Raw genomic sequence first — 22,970 nt, 5'->3', positions numbered from 1 at the left:
TTTGATTTCCATTTTTTCTGCCGAAGTGAAGTATCTTGCATTTGTCCCTGTTGAACTTCATTTTGTTAGTTTTGGCCCATCTCTCTAGTCTGTCAAGATCGTTTTGAATTCTGCTCCTGTCTTCTGGAGTGTTAGCTATCCCTCCCAGTTTTGTGTCGTCTGCAAACTTGATGATCGTGCCTTCTAACCCTTCATCTAAGTCGTTAATAAAGATGTTGAACAGAACCGGGCCCAGGACGGAGCTCTGCGGCACTCCACTTGTCACTTCTTTCCATGATGAAGACGACGCATTGGTGAGCACCCTTTGGGTTCGTTCGCTTAGCCAATTACAGATCCACCTAACCGTAGTTTTGTCTAGCCCACATTTTACTACTTTGTTTGCCAGAAGGTCGTGGGGGACTTTGTCGAAGGCCTTACTGAAATCCAGGTACGCTACATCCACAGCATTCCCTGTATCGACCCAACTCGTAACTCTATCGAAAAAAGAGATCAGATTAGTCTGGCATGACTTGTTTTTGGTAAATCCGTGTTGACTATTAGCAATGACCGCATTTGTTTCTAAGTGTTCGCAGACCACTTTCTTAATGATCTTTTCCAGAATTTTGCCTGGTATTGATGTGAGGCTGACCGGACGGTAATTGTTTGGGTCGTTCTTTTTTCCCTTCTTGAAGATAGGGACCACATTCGCCCTCCTCCAATCTGCTGGGACTTCTCCCGTTCTCCAAGAACTCTCGAAGATAATTGCCAGTGGTTCTGAAATAACTTCCGCTAGTTCCTTCAGTACTCTTGGGTGTAGCTGATCTGGCCCTGGGGACTTGAATTCGTTTAGAGAGGCCAGGTGTTCCTGGACAACGTGTCTCCCTATTTGGGGTTGGATTTCCCCCAATCCTTCGTCCATTCTGTGTTGCTGAGGTTGAAGATGGCTTTCTTTTTCTGAGAAGACCGAGGCAAAGAAGGTATTGAGCAGTTCTGCCTTTTCCCTGTCCCCTGTCGCCATCACCCCATCTTCTCCTTGCAATGGCCCTATCGCCTCCTTTTTCTTCCTTTTTCTACCAACGTAAGCAAAAAAGCCTTTTTTGTTGTTTTTTATGTCCCTGGCAAGCCTGAGCTCATTTTGCGCTTTAGCCTTGCGAACCTTTTCCCTACAGGTGTTGGCTATACGTTTGAATTCTTCTTTGGTGATTTCTCCCCTTTTCCACTTCTTGTGCATGTCACTTTTGAGCTTTAGCTCAGTTAGAAGTTCTTTGGACATCCATTCTGGCTTCTTTGCACTTGTCTTATTTTTCTTCTTTGTTGGCACTGTTTGCATTTGCGCCGTGAGTATTTCACTTTTGAAAAACTCCCATCCATCCTTAACTCCCTTGTTTTTTAATATCGACGTCCATGGAATGCCGCTCAGTAATTCCTTCATTTTTTGGAAGTCAGCTCTCTTAAAGTCCAGAAAGCGTGTTTGACTTGTCTTAGTTTCAGCATTCCTTTGTATTGCAAACTGCAGGAGCACATGGTCACTTGCCCCTAAGGATCCAACCACTTCAACTGTATTGATCAGGTCTTCCACATTTGTTAAGATTAGATCAAGAGTTGCTGATCCCCTTGTTGCCTCTTCTACCTTCTGGACCATAAAATTATCTGCAAGGCAAGTGAGGAATTTGTTGGACTTTGTACTCTTGGCTGAGTTTGTTTTCCAGCAGATATCGGGATAATTGAAATCGCCCATGACTACTATATCTCTTCTTTGTGCCTGTTTGGTCAGCTGTTGACAGAAGGCTTCATCAAGTCCTTCATCCTGACTCGGATGTCTGTAGTAGACACCCACGACAAGATCTTTTTGAGTCCCGGTTCCCTTGATTCTTATCCAGATGCTTTCAAGCTGGTTTCCCGGATTACAGTCTTGCATTTCTTCTGCAACGTAACTGTTTTTGACATATAAAGCTACTCCCCCTCCTCTCCCCTTTGTTCTATTTCTGTGAAAGAGGTTATAGCCCTCAATGGTTAAATTCCAGTGATGGGAGTCATCCCACCAGGTTTCAGTGATGCCTATGACATCGTATGTGTGGTGCTGTGCTAGGAGTTGGAGTTCGTCTTGCTTATTTCCCATGCTCTGAGCATTAGTGTAAAGACATGTAAGCCCCTGTGACCTCCTCTCGAACTGTTTATTTGGGATTATTGTGCTCTCTGTACTTGCCAGAGACTTGTCAGAGACTTGATCCATATACTCCACGCATTGGCTCCGGTTTCGCAGAAATGAGTTGAACCAATTCATGGCCTGACCGCGAACTCTGGACATGGCGAGACGGTGAATCATTAGATCATAGTCAACGGTGTCAAACGCTGCTGTAAGGTCGAGAAGTACGAGTAGCACTGATTTGCCGCTGTCAGACTGGCGACGAAGTTCATCTGTAATGGCAACCAGGACTGTCTCCGTCCCATGGCCAGGGCGGAAGCCTGACTGGAAAGGGTCCAGGCCGGCTGTATCATCCAGAAATTGTTGCAATTGTCCCAGTACAGCCCGCTCTATCATCTTACCCAAGAATGGGAGGTTGGAGACAGGATGATACAGGTTGGAGACAGCAAGGGTCATGGGATCCAAGCTAGGCTTCTTTAGCAAGGGACGAACCCTTGCCTCTTTTAGGTTGTCCGGGAAGACCCCCTGTTCAAGAGAGCCATTGATTCTATTACTCAACGGATCGAGTAGACCAGGGGTCCTCAAACTTTTTAAGTGGAGGGCCGATACATGGCCCTCAGATTGTTGAGGGGCTGAATTATCATTTGAAAAAAAAATACAAATTCCTATGCACACTGCTCATGTCTTATTTGTAGTGCAAAAGATATTAGCATTATATATTACTATATTGCACTATACCATTATATCATAATATTATTAGTAATATTACATTTAATATTTAATATATAATTGATATTATTATATTATACAATATTATTATATTGTATTATTATTATTAGCTGCCCTGAGTCCGCTATTGGGTGAGAAGGGTGGGGTAGAAATACTGTAATAAATAAATAAATAAATATTATATCGTATTACATTATAATATTATTATCAATATTATATGTGTACATAATATATAATATTATTACCATATTATTAATTTACAATATTTCATTTACAATATTAGTAAATGAAAGAACAATACAATATTTAAAAATAATTTTTTTTTAACCAACATACTGTAAACTTATCAGGATTTCAGTGGGAAGTGTGGGCCTGCTTCTGGCCAATGAGATAGTCAAGTAGGATTGTTGTGTGCCTTCAGGTCATTTCAGACTTTGTGTATGCCTAAGTCTAAAACCGAGGGCGGGGGCCAGGTAAATGGCCTTGGAGGGCCGCATCCGGCCCCCGGGCTTTAGTTTGGGGACCCCTGGAGTAGACCTTCCAGGCAGCTCTTCACCAGCCAGGAGGGACACGGATCAAGGGAACAGGTGGTTGGTTTTGCAACAGCTAGGATTCTAGTGACATCTTCCTTGTCAAGCGGAGTAAATCGGTCAAAGATAGGCCCACTAAGCGGCCACAAAGTCTCAAGCTCACTCAAGGTATCAACTGTAGGGGGCAGTTCCTGCCGAAGCACGGTGATTTTATCAGTGAAAAACTTCTGGAATGCCTCTGCTGTAAGAGCCGTGGTTGCTAGGTTTTGGACTAAGGGAGCCGGACTGGTCAAAGCCCGAACGATTTTGAATACTTGAGCTGGGTGCGATCTAGCAGAGGCTATTAAGGAGGAATTGTAAGATTTTTTTAGCATCCTTGACGGTGCTAGCATACATGACTGCTTACCATACATGTGGCTGTCAGGCTGTAAGAACTGGGAATGAGGCTTACAAATACTGTTACAATATAGAGGTTAGCTGGCACAGAGCATCTTTCTGTCTTGAATGGGGTGGTGTAACTTCTTTGGGAACAGTGTGTATTGTTTTGCTAGTCTTGTCAGTCTTCCTCCATTCCCTCTTCCAACATATACATTGCTTGGTTCTGCTTACCCTCTACTCTGTTTTATAGAATTATCTAACTGAAAGTGACCCAAGAGTCATCTGGCCAAACTTCAGCAATGTATGTCTTATCTGGTAGCTTTAAACCAGCAATTCATAACCTTTGGTCATCCAGGTGTTTGGGACTCCAACTCCCAGAAGTCCTAGCCAGCTTGTCCAGTGGTCAGGAATTCTGGGACCTGATGTGTAAAACACTTGAAGGACCACTGTTTATGCACCACTGCTCTATACAATAGGAAACTTTGGGCTGCCCAGATGTTTATGACTACAACCTCCATCACTCCTTGCCATTGCACATGTCAAGTGGGACTGAAAACATCTGGAGAGTTAAAGTCCCCCATCATTGATCTAGATTGAAATCTTGAGCATCATCTTTGGTCTTCAAATGCCATTGTCAACCAAGCTTGAATGATTCAAATCTAGGTGCATTAGATTCTGAAAACCATGTCCTGAAGTCTCTCCTGACAGCAAATGGAATAAAGACATGGTGAGTCATGATATTAGTGACTATTGATGCATTGATACAAATGGTTCTGATGGGAGCAGAGGGACCAATTTGTGTTGAATTCATCATGCCATGCAATGCAAAATGGTCCCCATTTGTCCAGTATGTTTGCCCAAGGGCCAAGCAGATATGTGTGAATATCAGGCATGGGTGAACCTATTGACTTCCGTTTCACTTTACTCATGTTGTTTTTTTCTACTCTTAAATATAGTCTATTCTATTTCTGTAACACTCTACACTAGACACAATGTATGTATATGCTATATTTTTCAAGCAATTTTCAAAATGTGCTCATTTTTCAAAATGTATGCCCTATTTCAAATGTAAACTCTCTCTTATATATACCGAGCATACACCCACAACCAGAAGTCAACTATCACTATCTAACTAATTCATTGCTAAACAGTTTAATTGTGCAGACCACAATCTTTCCAACATGGCTTTTATTTATTTATTTACAACATTTCTGCCCCGCCTTTCTCAACCCCGGAGGAGACTCAAGGCAGCTCACATATAGGCAACTATTCAATGCCTTAAAAACAGTGTACAGTTCAAGTCAGTATTTCAAGAGAATTATAAAATACATTAAAAGAATTAAAACATTTAAAAAACACATTCACAGTTAATCACGTAATCCACAAGTGTAAACCGGGCCATTCCAAAAGTCATTGCACATCAATCCATATATGTCAATTGCCCAAGTTCTCCAAAAGCTTAGTCACAAAGCCATGTTTTTACTCTCTTATGGATGGTTAAGAGGGAGGGGGTTAATTTAATATCCCTGGGGAGGGAATTCCACAGCTGAGGGGCCATAACCGAGAAGGCCCTGTCTCTCGTCCTTGCCAATCGCGCCTGTGAGGAAGGCGGGACCGAGAGCAGGGCCTCTCCAGATGATCCTAAACTCCGAGATGGTTCATAGAGGGTGATACGTTCAGACAGGTAAGTTGGCCCAGAACATTTTAGGGCTTTATAGGCGAAAGCCCTAAAACTTAGTAGTAGACTGGCAGCCAGCGGAGCTGACATAACAGGGGGCTTGTATGCTCCCTGTACCCTGCTCTGGTAAGCAATCTGGCCTCTGCCCATTGGACTATTTCAAGCTTCTGAACAGTTTTCAAAGGCAACTCCACATAGAGCGCAGAATTTTCAGTGGGGACCTCCCCCCATCCCCGACCCAATCATATTTGAGAAAAGAGAAACCTTCCTGATTTTCAGACTTGACATCTTTAAGCCATACAGCCTTAAATTAGAGGCCAATCCCAGGCTTGCTTCCAGCACTATCCTCCGAATTTTTATAACTGTCATGAGACAGTGTTTCATCTCTTTCTCCAGTGGACAACACTGAGAAAGGTGGAAGCTGAAATGTCTGATAATTTTTATAATTACCTGTTTTCAATTTCAAATTTTACAGCATCCCTTCTGGAATTTAGTTCTGTCTGGAAACAGGACTGACACATTCTGTTTTCAAAAGTTATTTTAATTTTTTTTCATCTTTTTTATGCCATATTTTATTTTTTAAACATGCTGCTGTAAAAAATTCAGGTAAGAAAGAATTTCAAGGTTTAAGTGTGTCCCAGATTGTCAAGATTGTCAAGATGTGCAAATATGACAGGTTTGCATGGGAATATATTTCTCAGCCATTCCTAATAAATATGACTTGAGACTTTCAGAGCTGCCATTGGCATGGAGTCTGTTTTATAACATTGAGAGTTCTTCATTTGAAGCAGCTAAAGCAGTTAAGTGAGTGAAGCAATTTCACCCCTGCCATGTGATAGCAATCTGTACAACAATCACCCCATGGAGAAATTTTAAATAGGCATGGAATCTGGCCCTTAGCAAATATTGTACAACACCTTGTTTTATGAAAAGAGAAACATCAGCCTTAAGGCGAGCAGCGACCAATTGCTTAATTATCCCTACAACTGGCAGAGGAGTCATATCTGAGGCCCAGAAGCTGTTCTTGGAAGAGAAGATTTTTACAAATGGTGCCTGTGGCAAAAACAGCTGGTCTTGAGTTGATGCTGCAATCACATGCACACGGGGTTCTTGGGCTTATGAAATGGTGAACTATCGGACTATAAAAATCATACTATAAAATTCTGAAATTCTATTGTACCAAGGCAAAAAAAAAAGTCATTTGACAGCTTTCCAAACCTAGCACAAAAGTTGAAACAGTACAAGTTGTGATAGCACCTTAGAAAAAGCAAGAAAATAAAAGCATGTTCACAACATACATATGTCTGCACCTTGGGAAATTGCGTTGGCAGGCTGGAGAACAGATGATAGAATATGGATCTGTAACTGAGTAGAATGGTATGTCCCTTTGCCCTGTGATTGTCAGCCAGCGTTAAGAAGTAGAAACAATTTTTTTTTTTAAAAATCTCACTGTTAACAAAAGTGAGGCATATAATGCAGCTTCAATACAGTAGCTATAAAGTGCATTATATGGCAGTGTAGATGGGATCTCAGACTTGGGAACAGGGTTTGAATCCCTACTAAACCATGAAAACCCCGTGGATAACCTTGGGCAAATCACATACTCTTTAACAGGCATGGGCAAACTTCGCCCCTCCAGGTGTTTGGACTTCAACTTCTACCATTCCTAACAGCCAGTAGGCTGTTAGGAATTGTGAGAGTTGAAGTCCAAAACACCTGGAGGGACGAAGTTTGTCCATGCCTGCTCTAAAAAAAATCCCAGGAAATTGGACTGGTCACATAGTTATGACTAGGCTTGAAACAAAGTAATTTGGGACTTTGATACTTATCTTTGAATTGAGATATTTGCATATATGGCAGGATATAAAATTTTCCGTAAATAAATGAGCTACAAAATAGACTTGGCAGTACTGAGGACCTATTTTCAGCTCTTGTCTTATATCAGATACTGTGTTTATATACTATCTCTTGCTTAGTGTGTGTTTACATATTGATGCCTTCTAGGTGTAACAAATAATTATGACAGTGAAGATAGCAGGAAGCATGGCAAAGCTCTGGAGAAATTACGGTAGCCAATTAACTCTACTTTTAAAGGGTGCCCTTTGTAGAGTAAAATACATGGCCATCCCAAGACCAATGGATAGGTTGCATTGGTGTATTGCTTCTGGTACAAAGTATACATTGTTCATCCAAGCTTCAGTCTCTCTCCCCCTCCCCCTATACCAAGGAAGCATTTTCATTTGTTCACCCATCTGCTTCTCTCTCTGTTAAGCTATCAAAACCATATGCTTGAAAAGAGTAATCAAATTTGACAAGTTATTGAATGAGATAAAGACTACAGTCAAGTTTTGGATCTGATCCATTAATTACTTTGAGAACCTCCAAAACCAATACTGTACTTCAGAGTTCTATTTTTAATATCACAGATTGAGTATCCCTTATCTGAATTGCTTGGGGCTAAAATTGTTTGGGATTTCTGATTTTCTCAGAGTTTAGAAAAAAATTGAATTTGCATATGCAGTGTTCCCTCACTTATCGCGGGGGTTATGTTTCAGGACCACCTGCGATAAGTGAATATCTGTGAGGTAGGGATGCTAGGCTTCTCCTTAGGAAAGAAGTAGAAAGAGGGAGGGAGGAAAGAAGGAAGGGAAAAAGAGAAGAAAGAGGCAGGGGAACATGGCACTGCCTCCTTCTCCTCCCGCTGCCGTTTGGGCTCCTTCTCCACCCTGCTGCCCACACCCGACTGAGACCACCGCCACTGTAAATCATAATTCTTTATGATTTATAATATTATTTTAGTGCTTATTAAAAAACCGCAAAACACCGAGTCCACGAAAAGCAAACCGCGAAGTAGTGAGGGAACATTGTATGTACATAATTTGAAAACTTGCAGATGGGATCCAAGTCTAAACATATATGTTTCATAATATCTTATTCACATAGCCCAAAAGTAATTTTATACAGAACATTTAAAATAAATTTGTCCATGAAACAAATTCTGTGTATACTGAACGATCAGAAAGCAAAGGTGTCATTATCTCAGCCACTCATGTGAACAACAGAAGATTTTGAAGTATTTTGGATTTCAGAATTCTGGATAAGGGATTCTCAACTTGTATTATTATTCTAGGGCAGTGGTTCTCAACTTGTGAGTACCCCGGTCTTTTGGCCTACAACTCCCAGAAATCCCAGCAAGTTTACCTGCTGTTAGGATTTCTGGGTGTTGGCCAAAACATCTGGGGAACCACCGATTGAGAACCACTGCTCTAGGGACTTAATCAGATGGACAATTTTCCTGATCATAGGACACTTTTGCTCCAGTTCAACAATGGTGAGGCACAGATGCCATCACAGGACGTACCTGTACTTCTAGTTGTCATTTCTCTCCCCCATCATTGAACTGGAAAGCAATTGTGGCAAAGAAGCAATTGTGTTCAGAGATCCAACTGTGCACTACAGCCATAGTACCAGCTGGAAAGCACGTGTGAAGGGAACCATCACATTCTCATCCCATTTTGGCTCATGGTGGAGAGGCGGTCCTTCTGAGAGCAGCAGTCTCTTGTGAGGGAAAGCCAAGCCTTGGATGGGCCATCTTTGAAAGTGTTTACTTTGGCTTTTATACTTCAGGTGAAGATTATCATTATTAATATCAAAGCCAAACACACTAAGCCCCCTTCCACACAGCTGTATAAAATCCCACATTATCTGCATTGAGCTGGATTATATGGCAGCGTGGAGTCAGATAACCCAGTTCAAAGCAGATATTGTGGATTATCTGCCTTGATATTCTGAGTTATATGGCTGTGTAAAAGGGCCCCAAGAAGGAACTGGAGGCACTTTTTATTTCCTGGCTGAAGATGTAACAGCCTCCGATCCTTTTGTTCTTTAGTCGCAAGCCTTCTCTGCCAAAAAGACATGTGCAATGGGGAGGAAGGCAGAGAGCAATGGGGGAAAGAGGCAAGAAAAAAGCACATATTATGGGAAGAACCTAACTTGATAATTGATGAAGGACTATCTAAAAGGTACAATTGCATACGAAATACAGATGGACCACTACGTGTCTTGTGGTCCATGTGATGAGGTGGTAAAACATATATAAATATTTTTGGCTCAAATTTGATATTTATTGTTATGTAAACCCTACGGGTCCCCTGGTGGCACAGTGTGTTAAAATGCTGAGCTGCTGAACTTGCGGACCAAAAGGTCCCAGGTTCAAATCCTGGGAGCAGAATGAGCGCCCACTGTTAGCCCCAGCTCCTGCCAACCTAGCAGTTCGAAAACATGCAAATGTGAGTAGATCAATAGGTACTGCTCTGGCAGGAAGGTAACGGCGCTGCATGCAGTCCTGCAGGCCACATGACCTTGGAGGTGTCTACAGACAATGCTGGCTCTTTGGCTTAGAAATGGAGATGAGCACCAACCCCCAGAGTTGGACATGATTAGACTTAATGTCAGGGGAAAACCTTTACCTTTACCTAAACACTGCAAACATTTTGTGGCTCTTTAGATAAATTTGTTTTGTTCATTATCAAGTGCAAAAAACAAAATTTAAGTCTTTTCGAGACTATCAGTGCTTCCCTTGCTCCCATGAATCCAGGTAAGTGAAGTTATCAGCATCAGCTCAAGCAACGCCAGACACGTTACCTAGATGTTACTTCTTCCTAATTGAGTTCCCTAGGGCAGCTCACAGTCTTTGGTTTTTCTTTAGCAGCAAGGGGCATACACATTCCTCAAAACAATTTGAGCATTTCTGAAAACTTCAGCCTGCGTTCTTAAGTACCTTCATTATTTTAAACCTTTTCTCCTACCCCTTTAAGTAGGGGGCAGAATTAAATGTAATAAATATAAATCAGTAATATGCATTTAAAAATAATGATCCACAACATCAGCCAGCTAATCACACAGTGCGAACCTTATGCTCTTTCATGTATTTTCAAAAAAGCAATGTGACACCCTAGCTACCATCCTAATTAAGTAAATTTGCTTTAAATTAAAATGAAAAAGATCTTGCTGTGAAAGAAAAATAGAACTGTCAGGAGATCAGTGGTAGCAACTGTGAAAGGTTTCAATTTGATTAGACAGAAACACGGATGAATGTGTTTATAAGTTTTAAATACTGAACTCTTCGCACTGCTTTTAGGTCTCATGAACTTGCAACCTTGCAGCAAAAAGTATTTTAATGTTTGTGACACAGATGGCAGAGTCTTGTTATAACTTGCTCCAATTTACTCATATGAAAGCAAGGGCAACCTGCCTCTGAACAAATCTTGCCAAGAAAATCACGTACTAGGTTCACCTTAGGGTCACTATACATCAGCAATGACTTGAAGGCACACAGCAACAACAAAGTGTGCAAGCTCTCAATATAAACTAGGGACATTGCATAGAGGGATGAGCTATAATGCTACTGACCCCACCAATTTTCTTCCTTAAATTTGCTCCAACACAGGGCAGTTTAAAAAGGAACATTTAAAAAAGCAATGCCATTTAATGTTAAACAACTTTTTAATATTATCATTACTTTAGGAAGAAGAAACCTAGAAGGACAATGGCAAAAAAGTCGAAAAATTCCACTCAAAATGCTTTTCAAAGAAGCATTGAAAAGCAACTAATAAGTAACTGTCAAAAAATAACACCAACTCCATTCAACATGTTACTTTAGAAAATTTCCCCTATATACTCATGTATAAGTCTAGAAATTTCAGTCAAAAAATCAATGCAAAAATCTGAGTCAACTTAGTCAAGGGTCAATGTGCCCTAATTCTTATTGCAAGTCAAATCAAAAGCTATAATTTTACCCATAAACCTGTCCTCGATGTATACATGAGTATATATGGTAATTTTGTCACAGAATTATTTCCACCAGGGAAAATTACATTGACCAGTAAGTAGATGGCTTATATCCTGTTAACTAAAAGCTCTGAGGAGTTGGAATCTAGGGAGAAGTAGCTCAACTGGAAGGCGCACGTATGCTTACTGGAAAAAAAAATAAGAAAGGGACTTGCAATTGAAGATGACTTTTAGTCTGCACTTCAGAAAGATTATTTCATGCAAAATGGGAAAAGCTCGAGTCACGAAATAAGCAGCAGTGAAAAAGGGTGGTGAAAGAAATATTTATAGTGGAGTTGAGACATAATTGAGACAGGAGAGGAGAAATGGAAAATGGAATGAGAGATTTGAAGCCACTTAAGAGGCAAAAATGAAAGCATTTTTTTTAAAACTCAACAACCAAAAGACAGAGATGAAGGTACAGGGACAACTTGATGTCTTAGATGGCTCCTCATATCTCTTCTTACCTTAATATTATTATTATTATTATTATTATTATTATTATTATTATTATTATTATTATTAATAATAATAATCTTTATTTATATCTGCTTTTCTCCCTAAACAGTACCCAAAGCAGCTTACAACATTATATAAAAGACAATATACAACAATACACACACACACACACACACACACACACACACACACACATATATATATATATGTAAAACAGTTACAGTACCTATAAAAACAAATTTACAGGAAGAAATAAATAAACATATTTAAAAACATTTATGCAATACAGTTATTGCAGGCAACTCAATAAGACAGATGATAAACATTAGTATGACTCAGTAAGAGTTAGCCTTCCTGTCATTACATCTAAGTGTCTTCATCAAAAGCTTGTATGAACAGGAAGGGGCTGTTTTAACCTCCTTGGGGAATTCCAAAGAGTTGACGCGGCCACCGAGAAGGCCCTCTCTCTCGTCGCCGACAACTGCATTTGCGATGGTGGCGCCGTCCCCCAACATCACCATCTGGGTATGACTTTCAGGAAGGACAAAAGCCACTGCAAAACAGTGCCTCCAAATCCAATCCCAGTCAGGCGACACAGAAGGATACTATGGTCGATGGTATCGAAGGTCGCTGGGAGGTCCAAGAGAACCAAGAGGGACATACTCCCCCTGTCAAGTTCTCTACGTATCATCTACCAAGGCGACCAAAGCTGTTTCCATTCCATGGCCGGGCCTGAAACCAGCTGAAATGGATCCAGATCATCTGTTTCATCCAGAAATCCTTGGAGTTGCAAGGGATTTCCCACTTACTCCATGGGAAGGAATGGGAAGGAGAAGGAGCTCTACTTCCTGTATTTGTGTTGGGTTGGTCTGAAGCTTTTATAGAAAACTGGTGGTTACCCTGATTATTTAAACTCTGATCTGGGTCCCTCTTTACCCCCAACATCCGTTGTGCCAAGGACTTCACCATCCCTTCCAGGCCCCATCTTTTCTCACGGCAATTGAACCATTCTACAACTTCATAAGCTGAAAGAACCAGCAGTGTCTCTCAAATCCCTATTTAGCTGGTGGAAAAATAAGAATTCTTTCAATTTATGAACTAATGCACTTTAGACTGACACTATTCCTAAAACTAGTTATTCTCTGATTTTATTTGATAATGGGGGTAAGCATCTTAATTCCAGTTTTTATCCTGTATTGTAACCTAACCAAATTCTGGAAAATATTGGACAACCCACCGCTCCCTGGGAGATTGATATTAAATGGTAATGAGAGTAACGAGTGATGTAAATTGTCTAATCAGAAGCCAAGTGAATTGTATCTTCAATATAACAAGATATAAGGGTGATCTCTTAGGATTTTAGTGGGTCTTTGAGCCAAAAAAGGTCTAAAGTACTGTGCAATGTGCTGCATCTCCAAAAGGTCTGGGTTTTGAAGTTCTCTTCCCACAACTCAGAAACATTACAACTATTTGGGAGGTGGGTAGAGCTTCCTCAATGGCCAGAGGAGTTCTTCTCCAAACTCTGACCATACTAAATCATTTTAATTGAAATGAAGAGTTCTTTCAAAATCTTTTGTATTATAGTATGGATCACTGGGAAAAAAAATAAATTTGTCCATGCATGGCTAATGCTACTAGATTTTTCACTTTCAAAATAGAAGGAACTTACCAATAGTGAAGATGGTGTTGGGCATGGGTCCAGAAGACCCTGCTTCAAATCTTTTAAGACTTAGAAAACAATCGGGGATAATTATAAGAACGGGAAAAATTTAGGATGGCAACTTAACTCTATTTTGAATCCCTTGCAAAATAGATAATATATAAAAATGATTAATAATTCCAGAATCTAAAATCCCAGATGGCTAGCTGTAATAAAATGAAACCCAGGGCCGGCCCCACTCATGCGGCAGCTGACGCCGCCGCCTCGGGCGCAGGCCCGGGGGGGCGCCGTCAGGCTGGGCGGGAGGCGGGGCACCGCCCTGACGGTGCCCCGCCTCCCGCCCAGTACGCCCTGGCCCGTCTGGCCTGCTAGAAAAGGCCAGACGGGCGAGCGGGAGTAGCGTGGGAGGCGGGGCCAGCTCTGACGCCGCCCCCCCGCCCAGCGTGCCCTGGCCCCGCCTCCCACGTTGCGTGGGAGGCAGGGCCAAGGCACGCTGGGCGGGGGGGGGGAGCGGCGTCAGAGCTGGCCCCGCCTCCCACGTTACCCCCGCTCGCCCGTCTGGCCTTGTGTAGCAGGCCAGACTCAGCGGAGGTTCCTCCAGGCCGCAATCGCGGCCTGGAGAAACCTCCGCTGAGTCTGGCCTGCTACACAAGGCCAGACGGGCGAGCGGGGGTAACGTGGGAGGCGGGGCCAGCTCTGACGCCGCCCCCCCGCCCAGCGTGCCCTGGCCCCGCCTCCCACGTTGCGTGGGAGGCAGGGCCAAGGCACGCTGGGCGGGGGGGGGGGGGGAGCGGCGTCAGAGCTGGACCCGCCTCCCACGTTACCCCCGCTCGCCCGTCTGGCCTTTTGTAGCAGGCCAGACTCAGCGGAGGTTCCTCCAGGCCGCAATCGCGGCCTGGAGAAACCTCCGCTGAGTCTGGCCTGCTACAAAAGGCCAGACGGGCGAGCGGGGGTAGCGTGGGAGGCGGGGCCAGCTCTGGCCCCGCCCCCCCGCCCAGCGTGCCCTGGCCCCGCCTCCCACGCTGCGTGGGAGGCGGGGCCAGGGCACGGGGGGCGGGGCCAACTCTGGCCCCGCCCCCTCACTATTCGCCCTGGCCCCGCCTCCCACGCAGCGTGGGAGGCGGGGCCAGGGCACGCTGGGCGGGGCCAGGGCGCCGGTGGCGGGGGCGCTTTTCAGCACCCCCGCTTTACATCAAAAAATATCTCCGGCCGGCCCTGATGAAACCCTAGTTTCAATATGATGAATTTCAATGGTGAATTGGTCAATCAAAGTGACAAATCCATGTGCATTTTCCATCCTAATAAGAGTTACTAAAACTCATCTAACATGCTATTAAGGAGAGAGAAAAAAATAGCACATGGTAGCTTTGAAGCATTTAAGAATGACATACACTAGATGTAGTTGAATCTTCTTAAATAAAGCAATCTATGGTGTTTGGGATAGATGGCAAATCAAGTCAGAAATGCTGTTCAGTTAAATAATCTGTTCAAAGAATGCCGGATTCTTGACAATCAAAGTTGATGACTTGACTCTGTCAGGGTCATTGAGGTGCAATCCAGCATCATAAAAGGCTTCCAAGCCCTACAATTTTACAGAATGACCTTCACATAACAAAGGTCTATGTGGCATTAGGAGAAAATTGGCAACAATTTCTAAGGATGCAAAATACAAAAGAAGGAACATTGCTGCTCTCTCTCTGCATTTAAATTTAAAGCAGTACCTAAGTCGCTTTAAGAGGCTTAGCTGTAATAAGTGAGATATAAAGAAAGAAGTACATGTTTTGGGTGCCACATTCTGTAGGTTGAATACCTAGCAGTAAGATGTACGTATTTTAAGTCAACTGTTTCCCAACAATACTTCTGAACTCTCTTTTTCTTTTTCACACACACAAACATATATTCCTTTGTGCAGTTTATAAAAAGGAGGAATCCATAAACAGGAAGAGAATAAGCAAAAACAGTAGGACTAGAACCTGAAAAAACAGGAGGTTCTGCAATTCTGAAAGATGTGAAATTTGATGGGGAGAATAAAAGGGCCCATCTACACTGCCCCATAATGTGGCATAGGAATCACATTAGCTTGGGGTGTCCAAATGCACCAGGCTAATGCAATTTAACCTGGAATAAACCTAGGGAAGCAAGAGTGATTCTCTGCTCTACCTCATACAGGACAGAGATTTATGGACTACGCCTCAAATGAACTGCCATTGCTCCTAAAGTAGAGAAAACGTTGACTGTCTTGCCTGGCTGTAATGTTCTAAACACCTCCTGGTAACTGTCCTGCCTTGCTCTGATATCCCAAACACCTCCTGGCAATGGTCTTTAGTTGCATTAAAACCTCATTTCACCACCATCAAAAATTAGCTTTAGGATCTCCAGAAGGATGAAGCTCTGTGACCTACCATTATTACATTTCTTCTCTGAAAAGCTAGCATAATGTATTCTCAGTGTTTTATTTGGCCCAATATAATGTGGACTTCTATTTTTTCAATATTCCTTTTTATCTAATCACCACGACTTTACTCTCCAGCGTGGACAGAACCCACTTGTAGAAAGAGAGAAGTCTAGGAAGTCCATTCTGATGCCCAGAATGGAGAAGTCTGCATAGGAACTGACAATTTCTGGCCTAGGTTACTTCTATTAAGGTTCATTTATTTATCCATTACATTAAAAGAAACAATGAAAGACAGATGGGACAGAAAGAAACTACCCCAGTGTGCTTTTAAATGCATTTTAATGAATGTGTTTTATCTTGCAATGCATATTTCTGATTATATATTATTTCAAAACAATGAATTCTTATTGCATTTAATATATTTTTGTGACAAGATGGTCCTCCCTAAATTTTGAGTGGTGCAAAATCTGAAGGATAATATATGATTCATTTATGTACTGGTCAAGAAATACAGATCAGAATTTGGGGATTTTTAAAAATTAGAATTCCCATTGAACATGTTGGCTGGAGGATGTGCAAGTTTTAGTAGAAAAATTAACATGTCCAGACTGTGGGTTGGAGCTTTCTTTGCCATGTCATTATTTTCCAAAACTAAATTCTTCAAGTGCCTTTGGCTACATACCAATCTGCACATGGCATCTTCATGTAGGCCAGCTGCATTCATGCATAGATGTACTTAATTTTTAGCCTAAATTATTATTATTATTATTATTATTATTATTATTATTATTATTATTATTATTATTATTGTGTTTATTTATATTCTTCTTTTTCTCTCCATATGGAGACTCAAAGCGATTTACAACTAAAAGAATTTTATTACAACCTAAAATATAGAAATAAACAAAAATTAAAACAGTATTAAACAACATTAATATTAAAATAATCCAGGTTAAAACAATAAAAGCATATAAATTCAGAGATTTTCTACATTTTGAATTATTACTTCATAGAATCGCAAAACAATAGCACAGGCTTATACTGCCTGTATTCCTACTTTGACATATGTAAAATCAATGCAATTTATTTAGTAAGAACTTAGTTTCTTTCAGATCACATCCACCTACAATTCATGTGCCATAGAGCATTTGCTTCAAGTGCTGAAAAAGGCAAAACAGAGGACCAGATGGATTACATATCCTTCCAGCATTGCACAGCTGGAAGAAAATAGCAAATTGCCTTAGGGGTAAATTTGGCCATTTTCAAAAGTCACTTTAGCCTTTGCAAGTACATGAATTGGCAATCAATCTTTCATTTGTACCGCTGAGGATTTTGCAAGAAGAAAGGCAACATTCATAGACAGTTTGTGGATTTATGACTCAAATACTGAATTACTACCCAGATTTAAGCGGCCACAGCCTGGGCAATGCATATCGTTTCCAGTGGAAATTGAGACAATGTTCCCTGAAAACCCATTTGGGCATGAAGCAGACCCCTGAGGGGCACGGCCACTGAGCATCTTTGAGAGAAGGACAGATGGATAGTTCATTTCTGTCTCCAGTTTCTTACTAGAGCATCTATGGATCTGCAGAGTCAAAATAATTTAAAATTGAGAGGCAAAAATAATGCAGGCACTGGACGAAATATAGGTTGTGTGCAAACAAAACTTTAAAGTCTATGAAAATACTTCCACCTTTGTAGTTCCATTGTTCAAGTTTCAACTCTGTTTAGGGCTTGGGAAAAGTACTATAAGTCTACAACTGTCATGGTGGATGGGGGATTATGGGAATAAGCTGCTAATTTTAACCAATTATAAGTGCATAAAGTCAGTACAACTATTTGAGTGATAAAATGCATGGGAAAATATGCATGAAAATATTGTTTGTTTTTCTCCCTTTAGTCAATTAGAAACAAAACAGATTTAAAGAATAAACAAAGAAGTAAATTAAAAGGGACATTAGTAAACATACCCAAATATTTGTATTAGAACATGTTTTTTTAAGAACTTAATGTTGTTTCACTCAATTTTCCTACCTTCCCCCCCCAACTGAAGTTCATATACAGCACTGCCATTATGGCAGTGGTTCTCAACTTTTGGTCCTCCAGGTGTTTTGGACTTCAGCAACCACAATTCCTAACAGAAGATAAAATAACTGGAATTTCTGGGAGTTGAAGTCCAAAACATCTGGAGGATCAACAGTTGGGAATTACTGCATTATGGTTTCATGATGAGAGTGTTGGACAGGGACTTGTGAGATTCAGGTTCAGGTTTCCACTGAGTCATGAAACTCATTAAATGACCTGGGGGTCAGTTACTTTCTCTTTGCCTGACCTACCTTATAGGGTTCTTGTGATGGTGCAGGGAAGAGAGCCATGGTGCTGCATTGAGCTCATTGTAAGAAAAATGTAATGGAAATGTAACTAGGAAACACAGCTCAGAAAAAAACAAACCCTTTTTGGCCTCATCTCCCCAAATTCCCCTGATAGCATGGAAGATGCAAGTTTCTATTTTATGTGCCACAGATCATGAGCTTTCTTGAAGTTGTCTGATGGAGGTAGGGACTTATAATCAGAAAGCAATTCTTTGATTTCTGTAGCTACCCAATGCAGGAACGTAGCCTCCTGAAAGTGCCACCAAATTCTGCACCATTTTTAGGGCATTCAGGAGCGACCATATGGATAAAAGACAGAGGGATATACATGTACAAACTGATTCCATGTTCACAAACTAAAAATGTTCATTTAAAAGGCATTGCCACCCCATTGAGTCAAATACCGATCGTTCTAGTTATTGTCTGAAGCCTTGATAGGAAATCACCCAAAGGAGATATCAGAAACCTAGCCAAAGAGGGCCAGATATTGTAAAGTCCAGTTGGAATGTGTGTATTAAACAATTTTTTTACATAAATATAAAAAAGCGGGATGTTGAAGATGTTGTTTAGGAAGCCAAGTTTCCATTTTAACATAACAGTACTTTCAAATTTCTGTACGAATGCCACAAAACCAGACTTAAACAAATAAGTATATGTGAAAGGGTTGGATGTAAGTGAGTTTGAATGATTTTGCTGCACAATAAACAAAATGAAACATAGCATTCCACTGAAGAATCAAAGCCAAGTGGACTGGGAGCTTAATCTTACTTCAATATTGGTACAACATCATTTCCCTTAAACCATTACCTTAGGACCCTTCCACACAGCCATATAGCCCAGAATATCAAGGCAGAAAATCTCACAATATCTGCTTTGAACTGGATTATCTGAGTCCATGCTGCCATATAATCCAGTTCAGTATAGATTTTAGGCAGCTGTGTGGAAGGGGCCTTAGGTTATAGGATACAAGGCAAGCTGTGTAGCAAACAGAGCTTTTTTTCTTAACCCCTTGCTGTCACTCTTTGTTACCAGTAATCTATCACACAAGCACTAGGGCTTGGTCTGTGTTTATATGGTGCAATATCAGATTGTTCATAATAATAGATAATTATACCTTATCAGTTGTTCCTCATTTGGACAACTACACTTGTCCCTTGACATTTATGGTTTGGACTTTGCAGATTTGATTATTCTTGGATTTGATCAAAATGTTCTTTCTAGGAAACTCTAAGTCCTCGTATGATCCTATGGTCAGCTTCCTCCAGTCATGCAGGAAAACTGAAATAGCAATACACCTCTAGGAATCTCTAGGTCCTCTAATGTGATTCTACGTTAAGCTTCCAGTAGACGTTGACCATAGTCATGCTGGAGAACCTAGAAATTCTTAGAGAGAGGACTAAGCAATTTATGTATTTGTGGTTTTTCATTTTCACTGCCATTATGCTGGCAGGATTGCTGACTGAAAGGTCAGTGGTTCGAATCTGGGGAGCGGGGTTAGCTCCCTCTGTCAGCTCTAGCTCCCCATGCAAGGACATGAGAGAAGGCTCCCACAGGGTGATAAAACATCAAAACATCCAGGCAGACCCTGGGCAACGTCCTTGCAGACGGCCAATTCTCTTACACCAAAAGCGACTTGCAGTTTCTCAAGTCACTCCTGACATGAAAAAAAAGTTCACTGGGGTCCTGTGCCCCTAACCCCAGCTAATGTTGAGTGCTGGCTGTACATATCTGGTAATTCTGACTGCTATGACTGACGCAAGACCTCCCTGTCCATGGTGGCTAGGATATATTTGTGCAAGCTATGTCACAACAGCAGCATTTCAGAAGGAAACAAAATACTGCACCAGACTTCTCTCAGGTCGTAAAAATGGACTATGCTGTTAAACATGGCTGTGAGTTTGCGCATATTCCTCACCTCTCCCCAGGAAGCAGGTAGGGGCTCCACCGGAGGGAAATATTTGGGGACATCCCAAGCCACTGCAGCCATGAACCACTTGAAGTCCTTGCACTTAAGGTGCTTGCGAAGCTCCTTCTGGGCTGAAAGATCACCGGTGGAGAGATGCCTGTACTCCGGCCGCCTCTGGTAAACGTACTCTGCGAACTCATCCATCCACGTTTCAGCCACACGCTTCAGGTTCTGAGCAGCAGAAAGCAAGAGTCAGTCATCTCTCTTCAAGCTCAAGGCTGGTTGTTACTACTGATATACATACACACCATTACAATACCTCATTCCCTTATCCAGCTTTGGCTGGTTGTACATTAAGCAAATGGAAGCCTTTCACATTTAAATGCTATTAAGGGCCTGATAAAAATCAGACGGATGGCTTCATTCCTCCTTTAACAACAAAGCAAAGCAAAACAAAACAGCTCATTGCAATTACTGAACGGGATTCAATTAACTAGATACAGTAAAGACTTGTTTAATTATTTCAGTGGAACCTTGCTGCAAATATCTCTTGCACTTTTTACTCAATTGCCTTATTTAGTTTCCCAACAGTATTTTAATGCAGAGCCATTTTGAAATTTTGAGATTAATTTTGTAGAGGCAACAAGAAATAAGCTCAGGTCCCAGGGCATTTCCCCTTCCGAGTTCCATATACTCACGGGGTCTTTTACACTCAGAATTATGATTCTACTTTAACTGCCATGGCAACATGCTATGGAATCCTATGGAATGCAATTTAGGAAGGGGAACAAAGAATTTTCTGCCTGAAAGCTCTATTGCCTCACAAAGCTACAAACCTCAGGGATGCAACCATGGCAATCAATGTGGTATTGAAGTGTTTTGATTGTGTAGTGGGAAAGGACACCCAATTTTCTAAATCAACCTTTGGAGATAAATATTTGTCCTTCCTCTCCCTCAACACACTATTAGTCAGGACCAGTTATAATAGGTAGCTTTCTCAAGCAGTAGATATTAGAGGACACATTGTTGGGAACTTATTTTCTTGTAGTTCTGTCTCCTACTGGGAATATTCTGCCTCATGTTCCTAACTTGGTTGGCTTTGGGTATGATTTGCTTTGCTCGGGTTATTTTTTGGGGGTTGGGGTTCTATCCTATTGTCAATTAATGATTACAATGTGGAAGTTCAGGCTTCAAGCCAACCAAGTTGTCTTCCAGGGTACTCCCATTCCACTCTATTCCTACTTTCCTGTATTTTCCACTACCATCACCATTTAGACATTCAGCTTTCTGTGACTGGTGAGCGTGGTGAATACTAATGTGGTTCTTTTGGAGTTTTCACCCCTGTAGTGTTCGTATTTCTCAATCCTTCTGCAAAACTTTGGGTCCTCATGGGCATGCTGATACCTCCCCTTTGTTTCTCAGATAGCCTTTGGCAATCAGCACCTGCATTTGCTAGGAGACAGAGAGAGTCAATCTTAACAGAAAGCTTTGCTTTCTCTGTGATGGAAAACAACACATAATAGGGATACACTCCATGCTGTGAATTCTGACTCTTTGATATAAAGTGTTCCTCCAAAAAGCTTTTCTTTAATCAAGGTTTCGTGAACTGTATATAGCAAATTGCAGCATTCTAGCTAATCTAAAAGAAGCCAAATCATTTTGAATCCATTTCACGTCTGCATGACCACATTTTCAGATTTTTGCTAGCAATAAAAATGCCATGGATTAATTAAATTTGTTGGGAAATATAGAAGTAATCAAACAACTATAATGCTCCCATAACTGAGTTGGTCTGCAAATGAGATTTGTCCATCCACCCATCTGTCTAAAAAAAGGCTGTGTATTCAAGACTTTGAAAACAATGAATAAACTACTACAGTAAAACAACACTTAAAGATGAGCTAAAAGCCAGATTTGTACAGGAAGAAACTATTTTTCCTGCTACAAGGACAACACTGCACAGTAAGGTGGGGCACGGATATTATTTGATATCTCTCCTTTTGCAAGCCAAAGGGGACAACTGATAGATTATAGCTTGCATTTTAAACAAATCACCGTTCCTTAGAGTTGTGGCTCATGTAAACTGTGGTTTGAAAACAATCCAAGATTTAAAACTATTGCTTCCCACCCATTAACCATAGTTAAACCATAGTTCCTTGGGTGTGAATGCAATGGGAAAAGGTACTTAATTTAACATGGCAGATAAAGTATTCTTTCGCAGCACATGAAAGAACAGAGGATAGTGTAAGTTCCAAGGTTCGCTACCATTTATTCTCACAGCAGAAAATCCAAGTTTCTCACTATGTGTGAAAATAGAGAATATGTTTTAAACATACAATATATTAAACAAGCATACATTCAGGCAGTTTCTTGTTTTCCCCACCTTGAAATTACAGTCAAGGAGATTCAGAAAGTTATAACACATGGTACTAGTTTATTTAAAGAAATGTTCTACTGGAGAATACTCTGATGTAGCCATGAAAAGTTTCTGAAACTACAGTCTTGAAGGTAACAGTCTACTGTGATCAAAACGGAAGATGTCATATTTGGGGGGCAGGAAGGAGAGGGTGGGCTTCTGTAGTTTGAAAAACTGGATTAGTCTGGGGCATCATTTGGATGCCTCAGGCTACTCCAGTAAAACCCCTGGGTTTTGGGCTTGTGTGAAAGGACCCTAGAATTCTAGGATTCACCTGCTGCCTGGGGGCTGCATTTAACATTCTCTTGTTTCAAAGGATCTTTCCAATGTATTGCACCTGTTTGAAGATAGTGTTTAGCATTTCAAGTTCAAACTAAGACCCAGACTGGCTTCACCATCTCACTGAAATTGGAGCCACCATCTCTCACAGTGGGTCAGCCTTGCCTGCCTCACTCTGGCTGCTTTGTTAGTTTATATAGTCCAATTTATAATC

At 41.3% G+C, this 22,970-nt stretch overlaps 1 protein-coding gene across 4 annotated transcripts in view; it reads right to left on the bottom strand.

The window, feature by feature from the left end:
• Positions 1-22,970, bottom strand: part of galntl6 (polypeptide N-acetylgalactosaminyltransferase like 6) — a 753,660-nt gene that overhangs the window by 62,248 nt on the left and 668,442 nt on the right. For 3 of the 4 annotated variants that reach the window (XR_010006391.1, XM_016995302.2, XM_016995303.2), the window contains one exon: positions 20,071-20,292. The exons of the other annotated variant lie outside the window; for it this stretch is intronic. Coding sequence is in view for 2 of the 3 variants with exons in the window: in XM_016995302.2 (XP_016850791.1) it covers positions 20,071-20,292 (222 nt within the window). In the remaining variant the exon portion in view is untranslated. The remainder of the gene's footprint in view (positions 1-20,070; positions 20,293-22,970) is intronic. 4 annotated transcript variants of the gene reach the window in all.

The sequence above is a fragment of the Anolis carolinensis genome, chromosome 5, assembly GCF_035594765.1.
Source record: "Anolis carolinensis isolate JA03-04 chromosome 5, rAnoCar3.1.pri, whole genome shotgun sequence".
Taxonomy (NCBI): Eukaryota; Metazoa; Chordata; class Lepidosauria; order Squamata; family Dactyloidae; genus Anolis; species Anolis carolinensis.
This window is presented reverse-complemented; position numbering and strand designations above follow the sequence as displayed.